Source organism: Macaca mulatta, chromosome 14, assembly GCF_049350105.2.
Source record: "Macaca mulatta isolate MMU2019108-1 chromosome 14, T2T-MMU8v2.0, whole genome shotgun sequence".
Lineage (NCBI taxonomy): Eukaryota > Metazoa > Chordata > Mammalia > Primates > Cercopithecidae > Macaca > Macaca mulatta.
Window position 1 is genome coordinate 55,632,471 of NC_133419.1, and position 12,697 is coordinate 55,645,167.

Here is a 12,697-nt window from a genome sequence, read left to right on the forward strand (position 1 = left end):
AGTGTCCTGATTTTCCAGGTACCATCTGTCACAGCTTCCCTTTGCTAGGAAAGGGAATTCCCCAACCCCTTGTGCTTCCCAGGTGAGGCGATGCCCCGCCCTGCTCCATGGGCTGCACCTCCTGTCTGACAAGTCCTAGTGAGATGAACCCAGTACCTCAGTTGGAAATGCAGAAATCACCCGTCTTCTGCCTCACTCACACTGGGAGCTGCAGACTGGAGCTGTTCCTATTCAGCCATCTTGGAACCTCTCTCCACCGCATTGTGTTTATTCACTTATCTGTCAGTAGACACCTGAGTCACTTTTACCTTTTGCCTATTGTGAATAATGCTTCTGTGAATATGAGTATACAGAAACCTGTTTGAGTTCTTGTTTTCTATTCTTTTGGGTATATGTCCAGAAGAATAACTGTAATATACAGTAATTATATATTTCTTTATTTTTTGTGTGTGTGGAATTGCTATACACAGTCACTGTGCCATTTTACATTCCCACTGAGATTTCCTGAACTTTCTGTTCATTAGCATTTCACTCAATGGGTTTTAGAATCAGTGATATATCTTGTCGGATCAATAGCAAGATCCCCCACGCCACCCACCCCTCCTTTTTTTTTTTGAGACAGCCTCACTCTGTCATCCAGGCTGGAGTGCAGTGGCAGGATCTTGGCTCACTGCAACCTCCGCCTCCTGGGTTCAAGCGGTTATCCTGCCTCAGCCTTCCAAGTAGCTGGGATTACAGGTGCCCGCCACCATGACTGGCTAATTTTTGTATTTTTAGTAGAGACAGGGTTTCACCGTGTTGACCAGGCTGGTCTCCAACTCCTGACCTCAGGCGATCCACCTGCCTCGGCCTCCCAAAGTGCTGGGATTATAGGCATGAGCCACCGCACCCGGCCTGCAAGATAACCCTTTTTATATAACAGTGAGAGAGAAAAAAATACCTCCAGTCAATTATAAGATGATCCCAATCTCAGAAGTGTTAAAATGTGCAAAAAATGTATCTTAGTCTCAATGGAATATAGTTGGTAAACATACTAAAACCCCCTCCAAAAAAAATTTGTGTAAGTTACACAACTTTTAACACAATCTTTGTGGAGCAGGAAAGTAAAAGTGGCTACTCAGCAATAGTGTATGAAAATACCTTTCTCAAATGTACTTTTACATTATTTACAAAAGAATGTGGGCCAGGCACAGTGGCTCATGCCTGTAATCCCAACACTTTGGGAGGCCGAGGCAGGCGGATCACAAGGTCAGGCGATGAAGACCATCCTGGCTAATGTGGTGAAACCCCATCTCTACTAAAAGTAAAAAAAATTAGCTGGGTGTGGTGGCAGGCGCCTGTAGTCCCAGCTACTTGGGAGGCTGAGGCAGGAGAATGGTGTGAACCCAGGAGGCGCAGCTTGCAGTGAGCCGAGATCGCGCTACTGCACTCCAGCCTGGGCAACAGAGCAAGACTCCATCTCAAAAAAAAAAAAAAAAAAAAAAAAAGAATGTGCTTCACACACAGTTTTTTACCCCAAAACTTACCTAGCTATGCCTTAATGGCAGTTTGGAATAAAAGTACAAACCCCTCCATCAGGTCCTCTGCAAAATAAAAATAAAAAGGTAAAAACCCCATAGGACAGTAAACAGTGTATTCCAGATGTTAGTTCCCATATATTTGTGATTTCTGGTAAAAGTATCCTAATGCTCTTTTGTCTTTGTTTTGCTTAAAGGATTGTTCAAGTTTAGAAGAATATAACATTGCCGCAGCATTACTCCCTTTGACCAGTGCTTTCTATAGGGTAAGTTTCATTGGTCCATATATAAGCTTGTTACGATTTACATAAATGTATTCAGTTTGATTTATTATGGAACTACATGAGTCCTGTCCTCTTAGTAGTATGCCTAAGATATATCTGTGGTTATATTTATTATAACATTTATTGCTATGTGTAGGAAATTTAATATAGAACACTAAATCATCTCCTAAAATAGCACCCACACCCATTACATCCTTTTCCTTAATTTTCTTTATAACACTTTAAAACATCTGAATTTATGTTACATATTGGTTTGTTTACATGTTTTTTCCCCATCATAGAAAGTAAATTCCATGAGGCTGGGATATTGTCTGTCTTCTTTACTGCTATGTTCCAGGGCCACTCAGTAAATATTTATTGAATGAATGACATTGAAGCCGGAAATTAGAGTTTAACTTTACTGGTAATTTCTGTGAACCTTCTGAGAATTTTCCGGAATGTTCAAAGTGATTTTTTAAAATTCTGTCACTTATTACAGTTATATCTATGCTTTTTCATAAATAGATTAATTCTTATGGCAGACAAAAATCAGCAAATTTCTTTTCCCGTGAAAGACTTGTAAAGCATTAGATAACCACCCACACTTGGAACAATGCATTTAATACGTCCTTTTGAAATATGCAATAATGCACAGTAATTCTGTGGTAGCAGCTCACTTACTATTCAGCCACATGCACAGTCAGCTTCAAGAAGCAATAAGGTAACAAGTTTGGTAACTGCCATACTGTTTCTCTCTGTTAGCAGAGTAATCATACATACTTAATGTTTTAGTGGTGGGCTTGGATTTGATTTTTTGTGGTTGGCATGGTTTGTTGTTGGATGAGTTTGTTTTGGATTGTTTTGGTTTAGGGATGAATCAGTCAAGGTCCAATCAGGAAGCAGAAACCACACCAGTAATTTGAACAGAGAAATTTTATTTTATTTTTATTTTTATTTTTATTATTAATTTACTGATATGGAGTTTTAGCTCTTGTTGCCCAGGCTAGAGTGCAATGGCGCAATCTCAGCTCACTGCAACCTCCTCCTCCCATGTTCAAGCGGTTCTCCTCAGCTGCCCAAGTGGCTGAGATTATAGGCATACACCACCACACTTGGCTGATTTTTTGTATTTTTAGTAGAAATGAGGTTTCACCATGTTGGTCAGGTGGGTCTCGAACTCCTGACCTCAGGTGATCCACCCATCTCGGCCTCCCAAAGTGGTGGGATTGCAGGCATGAGCCACCGTGCCCAGCCTATTTTTATTTTTTTGAGACAGGGTTTCACTCTGTTGCCCAGGCTGTAGTGCAGTGGCACAATCTTAGCTCCCTACAACCTCTGCCTCCTGGGCTCAAGTGATCCTCCCGTCTCAGCCTCCCAAGTAGCTGAAACTACAGGCACACGCCACCACACCCAGCTAATCTTTTTTTTTTTTTGGTTTTATTTTTTGAGATGGAGTCTTGCTCTGTCACCCAGGCTGGAGTGCAGTGGTGCGATCTGAGCTCACTGCAACCTCCACCTCGCAGGTTCAAGCAATTCTCCTCCCTCAGCCTCCTGAGTAGGTGGGATTGCAGGTGCGTGCCACCACACCCAGCTAATTTTTGTATTTTTAGTAGAGACGGGGTTTCACCATGTTGGCCAGGATGGTCTTGATCTCTTGACTTCATGATCCTCTTGTCTTGGCCTCCCAAAGTGCTGGGATTACAAGTGTGAGCCACCGCGTCTAGCAGATTTTTGTAATTTTTCGTAGAGACAGAGTTTCACCTTGTTGCCCAGTCTGGTCTCAAATTCCTAAATTCGAGCTATCTGCCCACCTTGGCCTCCCAAAGTGCTGGGATTACAGGGGTGAGCCACCACACCTGACCAGAAATTTTAATATAGGGAGTTATTAAGTAGTAATAGGGGATTAAGTACTAAGAGGTAAAGAGAATTCTTAAGAGTACAGGAATAGAATATAGGGAGCAACTACTGCCTCTAGAGCTCAGACATAGTACCCAACAAAGAAGCAGACTTGGAAGAAAGCCCCTCCCCAGATCTAGGCTGATTCAGATCATGTTGGAGAGGTGTTGTGGCCACTGGATGGCATAAAATTTCAACAGACCAGAACTGGCAAGCAGTAAACTGCCTGCTGGAGTGCTGGCAAGACTTGCTAGGAAGCCACCCATTAGGATGGCCCTGAAACTTCTAGGGTGCCAGTGAAACTTGATAGGAAGCTACCACCTGGGGTACCCCTGAAACTGTATAGATAGTGAGCACTGCCACTGTAGTCCCACACACCACCAGTAGGTGCCTACCACAGTAGCAAGAAGGAGAAAGTACACCAGAACTAGGAAGAGAATCCACTTCCTACTGCAGTGTTCCTTCAGCATCTTTACTGGCAAAGCTTAATATTCTGCATTTTGGCAAAGGAGAAATGTTTATAAGGGCCAGTTCCAGTATCACAAAGCAAGACAGAGAAGGATAAGTTTGGAAGAAAGAAGTACTGCATTGATTACAGAGGGGTTAGGTAAGGTAGATCACACTGATTCTCGGATATTTTCTAAATCTGTACCTTTTGGAAAATTATTTCTAGTGCATATTAGATTTGTTGATTAAGGAAGTAGATATAAATTGCATTATCCTGGGCACAAATTGCAAATTAGCCATCCTTATACTGTCCAGCCAGTATAAACTCCTGGGTCTTGCTAGCATTGCTTCAGAGAATGGACTCAGCTGCTTGTCTTGTTTATTTAAATATTTAAAATATTTAAAATATTTAAATAAACAAATATTTAAAAATATTTAAAATATTTTAAATAACATTATTAATTTTTTTCAATGGAACAAAAGTTTATTGGGTATCTCAATATAAAAAGCTACTATGACAGGCAACATCATGGGCAGCAACATTAATCAAACATTGACATGGTCCCTAGGAACTTATATTAATAGTCTAATACTGCAGATAATTTTTAAAAATCAAACTGATCCGCAATGCCACCAACCAGATGGACATTATCTTAAGTAAAAGTTATGTGTGTGTGTGTGTGTATATATATATACATATATATACACGGGCCAGGTACGGTGGCTCACGCCTATAATCCCAACACTTTGGGAGGCCGAGGCGGGCGGATCACCTGAGATCGAGAGTCCAAGACCAGCCTGACCAACATGGAGAAACTAAATACAAAATTAGCGGCGCATGGTGGCGCATGCCTGTAATCCCAGCTATTTGAGAGACTGCAGCAGGAGAATCACTTGAACCTCAGAGGTGGAGGTTGCCATGAACCGAGATCACACCATTGCACTCCAGCCTGGGCAACAAGAGCAAAACTCCATCTTAAAAAAAAAAAAAGAAAAGAAATTCATATATATATATTCCAGATAGTACAGAAAGGAACAAAATGCAAAGTAAAAGTTCCCTTTTCCACCTTCATCCCATTTCCTCTGAACCATTGGTTTCCTTCCTGGCGAAAAGGAGTGGGAGTGGGGGTGAGGGGCCAGGGAAGAGTCATGCATTACTGCCAGCATATGCAGATTAAAATTTTCTTTTTTTTGGTGGTGGATCATTTGAAGTCAGGAGTTCGAGACCAGCCTGGCCAACATGGTGAAACCGCATCTCTACTAAAAATACAAAAATTAGCCAACCATGGTGGAGTGCACCTGTAATCCCAGCTACTCGGGAGGCTGAGGCAGGAGAACCGCTTGAACTCAGGAGGCAGAGGCTTCAGTGAGCCGAGATCATGCCACTGCACTCCAGCCTGGGTGACAAAGCGAGACTATGTCTCAAAATAAAAATAAAAAATAATTTTTTTAAAAAGTATCTTTTTAACAAAAAGAAACCATTTACACTAATTTCACACCTTGATTTTTTCACTTAGTAGTACGTCTTGGTCATCCTCTCATAATAGCACATATACCTAATTATTTTTAATTACTCCATTTATATTTTTAATGAAAAGATGGCATATATGTACCTACTAATCTCATATGAGCAGAATATTTCATTAGCCCAGATGAAAGGTTATGTTTATCTTTTAGAGTTTTATTTAGTGTCAAAGTGTTCAAGATTTCCCACTTGTAACATTTCCTGTCTTAGATCCTTTGGAATTTGTCATGCAACAGCCACCACAAATTACTTTGTCCCCTAGATTGTAAGCCTACAGTTCCTTCTTCCTTCTTTCCTCTTTTACTAAGTTACATGTGATTCACTAACTCTTATGGAAGCCTTCTTTGAAGGTGGTACCTTAACAGCCAGGTTTAAATTCTCAGGATTACTTTTACTGTGAAAAATAATGTAATCTTTTATACTTATGTTTGTTGTTTATATGGTACTTTCAGTTTTGATTTCAGTTTATTAGATATGGCAAGCCCTGTGCTTATGTCTGTTTCAGAGTAATCACAGATTAGTAGTAACACATAATCCTTACCCTCAGGACACATACTAATGGCCTTTCATATCCATTGGTCAGCTGTTGACAGTAGAGGAATCATTTCAAAGTTGATGAATAATAACATTGAGCTACTCATTGATTTACTTATGCCCTTTTCATTTAAAGATTATGTTTATTAAATTCAGAGCCAGAGTGTATACGGAGAATATGTAAAGCAGGGGTTCATATCTAAAGGTTACTTTTTTAGAAGGGAAATAATAAAGTAAAACCCAATAGAGCAGAAATAGAACCACAATAGAATACTTTTGTATTATTCCTTCCCAACAATAACAGTGAGCAACAGTGAAAGTCATGGCCCCTTTACCACAAGCCACCGTTTAACTTTTTTTTTTCTTTTTTGAGACAGAGTTTCGCTCTTTTCGCCCAGGGTGGAGTGCAATGGCGCAATCTCGGCTCACTGCAACCTCTGCCTCCTGGGTTCAAGCGATTCTCCCACCTCAGCCTCCCGAGTAGCTGGGATTACACGTGCCCATCACCATGCCTGGCTTATTTTTGTATTTTTACTGTAGAGATGGGGTTTCACCATGTTGGCCAGGCTGGTCTTGAACTCTTGACCTCAGGTGATCCACCTGTCTCAACCTCCCAAAGTGCCGGGATTACAGGCATGAGCCACATACCCGGCTGCCACCTTTAACTTAATGCCTTCTCTGCAGTGAACCATGCACCTCAGGGTCACCCTGCTGTAGTTCTTAATAACCAGGGTATTCCTGAGGGTTTCCTGGAATCTGTCAAAATATGGCAAAGCCCTCCCATTACTTCTTTGAGGCACATCTGTTATTGATACTCAAAATGACTCCCAGGAGAGCTAACACTTTCTCCTTTGGTACCCATTATAGCCTATGTTTACCCTGGGAGGAAAAATAAATACCCTATTCACCTTAAATGTAATCATCCTGACATGAAGCCTTTCCAGATTCTAAAGATCCCCACATGTAGTTGGCATTTGAGGAAGTTTTATTGACTGAGTTAGGTCTTCAGAATAAGAGCATTATTCAGACACTCAGTCTCAGGAGAAACATATTTTTTCTTCAAAATTCTCCAACATGTAAAAAATTATTTTCTAGTATCTAGCCATTAAAAAGACTTACTTGTTTGAAGAAGATTGTTGACGTATAATTTATATATCATAAAATTCACCCATTTTAAGTATGTATTTTAGTAATTTTAGTGTTTTACAGAGTGGTAAAACCATCACCACAGTCTAATTTTAGAACATTTCTCAAAAACAAAAATAAGTAAGTAAATAAATAAATAAATAGGCCAGGAGTGATGATTCATGACTGTAATCCCAGCACTTTGGGATGCCGAGGCAGTTGGATCACCTGAGGTCAGGAGTTTAAGTCCAGCCTGGCCAACATGGTGAAACCCCTGTCTCTACTGAAAATACAAAAATTAGCTGGGTGTGGTGGCACGTTCCTGTAATCCCAGCTGCTTGGGAGGCCGAGGCAGAAGAATCAATTGAACCTGGGAGGCGGAGTTTGCAGTGAGCCAAGATTATGCCATTGCACTCCAGCCTGGGCGACAAAGTGAGACTGTCTCAAAAATAAAAAATGGAAATAAATAAATAGATAGATAGAACATTTCTGTCACCCCAAAAAGAAACCTTATGCCCATTCACAGTCACTCCCCATCCCCATGCAACCACTAATCTGCTTTCTGTCTCTATAAATTTGTCTTTTCTAGGCATTTTATTTAAAGGGAATTATACAATGTATGTTCTTTTGTGTGTTGCTTCTCTCACTGAGCATGATGGTTTTGAGGTTCACCCATGTCGTTAGAAGATTTCTTTAAGACTGCTAATTATTAAGAATTTTCCACACCTGGAGGGTTTAGGTAACCTGTACTATTTCAAAATGTGTCTAATTCAGTATATAATATATAATTAAACTAATTATCTTATAAATATATTAGGAAAAAATGTGAGATGTACAACATCACTCCTCAGTCTAAAGAAATATAAATTTACATTTCTACCTGATTTTATAGTTATTTAATTTCTTGATTGCTGAATTTTAGCTTTGGCTTATACATTCTACATAAAGACCCACTAGTTTTTCTGGCTGTAAATAAAATTTTTAGACCTAGTTGTTATTTCCATTTCAAAATATGAAAGCCGATGGCAAGTAAATTCAGGGTAGGGTAATAGGAAAGTCTACCTGGAAAAAGTAATCTGTGTCATTTGTATGAATCTAACTTACCTAACCAGAGAAGCAGTTAGAAAAGTCACTTGTGTCATTTGTGTAAATCTAACTGACCTAATCAGTTAGTGTCGTTAAAGTATAGAGAGTCACAGCATTTCCTGAGCTAGCTAAGTGGTGACTTTCCTGCCACCATCAGACTCTAGCACTAATTCTTCCCCCAGCCGATACTCCCTAACATGAGTAAAGTAAAATCTGTGTTTTTCATGTCACAGCCTGGTGTTTCTTGTGTAAGTCCATTTACCTAACAGAACACGGTAAAGAATGGCAGTCCAGAGGAAGATGATAGGAATAATAAAGAGAGCTAATATTTACTGAACTTTTACTGCATACAAGATGCTACGTTTGACTTGCAGTACCTAATCTAACCCAATGAAATTTTATTCCATTTTAAGGTGAAGGAAATGTGGCTTGGAAAGAATCTATACTACCTAGCTAGTAAATGTCAGATCAGGACTCACTCAATTCTGTTTTATTTCAAACCTCATGTTCTTTAACTATAATAGAGTTCTTCAAATGAGTTACAATTTATGAAGCATACCTCTAGAAACTTTTAAAAAATATTTTTGCTTAGAGATATTGAGTTGGCATCACTCCTACTCTCTAATTTCTTCAGCCATTTTCACACATATAACCAGCAAGGATACTTCATTAAGTTTTGGCTTAGAGGGGGCAAAGTCAAGATGTTATGGTTTAATTAATTGTTACATAGTATTATTTATAAGTTTCAAATATTCATATATTTCTCTCTTTTTTTTTTTTTTTTTTTGAGACGGGTTTTTAGCTCTGTCACCCAAGCTGGAGTACAATGATGCCATCTTGGCTGACTGCAACCTCCATCTCCTGGGCTTAGGCAATCCTCCCACCTCAGCCTCCTCAGTAGCAGGACTGCAAGCATGCACCACCACACACAGCTAATTTTTTAAAATTTTCTTGTTTTGTAGAGATGACATCTCACTCTGTTGCCCAGGCTGGTCTCAAACTCCTGGGCTCAAGTGATCCTCCCGCTTGGCTTCCCAAAGTGTTGGGATTATAGGCATGAGCCACCATGCCTGGCCATTTTCACATATTTCTAATAGGAAACATAGTTTTCAAAATTACACTAAATACACTTTTGTATTTCACTGATAATTCAGAAGTTCCTTGAATACTGGTTTTGCCTTAGTAATTAATATGGATTCTGATTGTCCTACTATAGATATGAGAGTTTGTAGGTAATTCTGATGGAATACAAATATGCCTATTTTCCATAGTATTGATATTGTGGCTAGAAGAAAAATCTTATAGAAATATAAAAAATAGATATTTCATAAGTCATCACTTTTAATTGGTAAATGATAGGTTCTTAAAAATTTACAAAATAGGAAAAGAATTTTGTTTTTTTTTCAGACTTCATGATCTGGATACATTGCATTTCCTACAATAGGTCTCAAGGGATTATATTTTTGCCCAAAAAAAAAAAAGATGGGGCCGGGCGCGGTGGCTCAAGCCTATAATCCCAGCACTTTGGGAGGCCGAGACAGGCGGATCACGAGGTCAGGAGATCAAGACCATCCTGGCTAACACGGTGAAACCCCTTCTCTACTAAAAAATACAAAAAACTAGCCGGGCGAGGTGGCGGGAGCCTGTAGTCCCAGCTACTCGGGAGGCTGAGGCAGGAGAATGGCAGGAACCCGGGAGGCAGAGCTTGCAGTGAGCCGAGATCCGGCCACTGCACTCCAGCCTTGGCGACAGAGCGAGACTCCGTCTCAAAAAAAAAAAAAGATGGGGGAGTGAGTGGGTGATGAAGGGTCTTTTTTCATCTTTTTTTCTGCTGTAAACCAAATATTAAACTTAAAAACAAATTAGCAGAAAAATGTTTGCGAGTGAAGACAAGTATCAGTGCTGGCTGAATCCAAATTTGGCCTGGAAAAGATGTGAATGTGTTTATTACAGCACATCTTTCCAGCACAGCAGAATTTTAGAATGGTCAGATAATTAGTGTATTGCTTTTATTTCCTCCCTTCATTTTCTTCTTGTTCTTTAAGACAGTTTAGCATTCCTCCTCCTCCTCTTCCCTTTCAGCACAACCTCTCCTTGCTTCTCCCACTTTTCCTTTCTAGTTGTGAAAGACTGTCACTCTATCCTACTGCTGCTGGAAAACTTCTGCTTCTGAGAAACTGTGAATTATTATAATTAGTTTAGAACTAATGTTCTTTATTAAGATTAGTTTATATGTACTATTTAAACTAGTGATAGAAGGAAATTGGGGCAATTTACTCAGAAGCTCTACAACAATTAAATTGTGTCTTCCAGTGAATAAACAGTATTTTTAATCTTATTAAATTTATTTTTATAATATTTATTAATTTTTAATTTATGAAATATTTTTCTGAACTTGTCAACTTTTTTTGTGTGATGATTAACTTTTTTCATGTGATGGACAGTTTTTTTTTATATGATGAAAAAAGGTTTGAACCCTTTTGTTCATTCTTCAGAAGAATGAGGCAGCCTACTAAGACTGTTTCTCTACTCCAAAAGAAATATAGTACCGTTCAGTTCAGAGACATTGAAGTCCTATACTACCACGTCCTGAGTATTAGGACTACAAAGTCCAACAAGTCAAAATCTCCACCCTTAAACACACGCATGTACAGAGAAGATAGATTAGTAAAACAAATTATAGCATATGTATTCTAAAACAGATATAATCTAAGTATTGTAAGAATACATTAGTTCCTGGTGACCCAAGGAACACTCCCCAAAAATTGTGACATATATGCCCATGAATGGTAAATGAGCATTTGTCTTACAGGTGGGAATGAGATAAACAGTGAGTGAAGTATGAGATGACATAAATATTACAGGCAAAAAAAAAAAAAAAAAAAAACACTTGAATCACTTACTGGGAATTGTGACTGGAAATGGAGGCAGAAGGAACAGGATGGTGCCACTGCACTCCAGAGTGAGACTCCGTCTCAAAAAAAAAAAAAAGGCAGAAATCCACTTTTTAAAGATTTCCTAATTAATTATTAATAATAAAACAGGCTACCCGTAGCTTGGACTTCTATGTGGATCTGTCCAGAAACACGGAAAATTGCAGAATTTTAACTTGAAATTTTAACTTGAAAGATAGGTCCAGCTAAAAATATAAATTCAAGAGACTTCTACAGAGAGATGATTACCAAATTCTGTTGGAAGAAGATAAAAGAAAAAAGAATAGAGGTCAGAAACATGGAAGAAAAATCTATGGAATAACAAAGTGAAGAAAAGCTAAAGAATGAGACAGCACAAGAGAATCATGTGAAGATCAGGTGAAGTTGCAGAATTCCTATTTTGGAATAGAAGTTAAAAGAAAGTTGCTAATTTGAGCAGTCTTTAGTAGGTTATGTAGTGCCATTAAAAATCAACTGATCATTTATTTTGCAAGAAAACAGTGAGAAAGGAAACATAATTATGACTGAGCCAGGCTCTAATTTATTCTACAGTAGCATGGTATTTGATTATTCCTGTTGGCCCCTCAAACTACGTTTTCTGTTTTAGAAGATCGTAACACTTCCCACAAACAGATAAAGGCAGCACGTGTTTGACAAAAGGAACAATGCCCTCTCTTCTAATTCTGAGACAGTAGGAGGTGAAGGCGAAGGTCGCACTGAAGGGAGGAGGCATCCCATCTCCTAGAAAGTCATGCTGTGGAAGATTGGGGGCAAGGCTACGGAGGTTGTCCTGTGTGAGTCTGTTTCAATTCTGATTCTGCCTTGGCCTTAGTTCACCAATCATCCTGGACCCTATTACAGGAGGATTCCAGAACCATCAAATAATTCCTGACATACACATTTAAAAGTAAAATTTTTACAACAGAATAAATAATAAAAACATGAAATTTTTTATTGAAATTTTTCATCTTCCAGAAAAAATGGATTTCTTCCAGAAGTATACCTCTTCTTACTTTGCTATCACCATGTATAGAATATAATACAAAGTGTCTGTCCCCACTAAATTGAAAAAGGAAGTAGCAAGCTTTAATGTCTACTGTGATTTTTCTCAGAACCAGTAAGATATCTACTGTTTCTACCCACTGTCTTATGTCTTATAAAACTTGAAGAAAAAATGATTGTGAAGTATACAGACCTAGACTTGAAAGAGTTTTATTCGTGGGCAACATGAGGGTTGGAAGAAAATATTAGACAGTATAGAGTTAAATTTTCAATAATATTTTAAAATGTTCAAATAATACAACGAAAAGTTCATCATGAGCCACTCAAGAGTATTGGCATCATGTTCAGTAATGGGAAGTAATTACTCTG

At 38.8% G+C, this 12,697-nt stretch overlaps 1 protein-coding gene across 11 annotated transcripts in view; it reads left to right on the forward strand.

The window, feature by feature from the left end:
* The window catches only part of SBF2 (SET binding factor 2), a 528,961-nt gene that overhangs the window by 409,840 nt on the left and 106,424 nt on the right, over positions 1–12,697 (forward strand). For all 11 annotated transcript variants that reach the window (XM_077963424.1, XM_077963415.1, XM_077963418.1 and 8 more), the window contains one exon: positions 1,715–1,783. In XM_077963424.1, the coding sequence (XP_077819550.1) occupies positions 1,715–1,783 (69 nt within the window). The remainder of the gene's footprint in view (positions 1–1,714; positions 1,784–12,697) is intronic.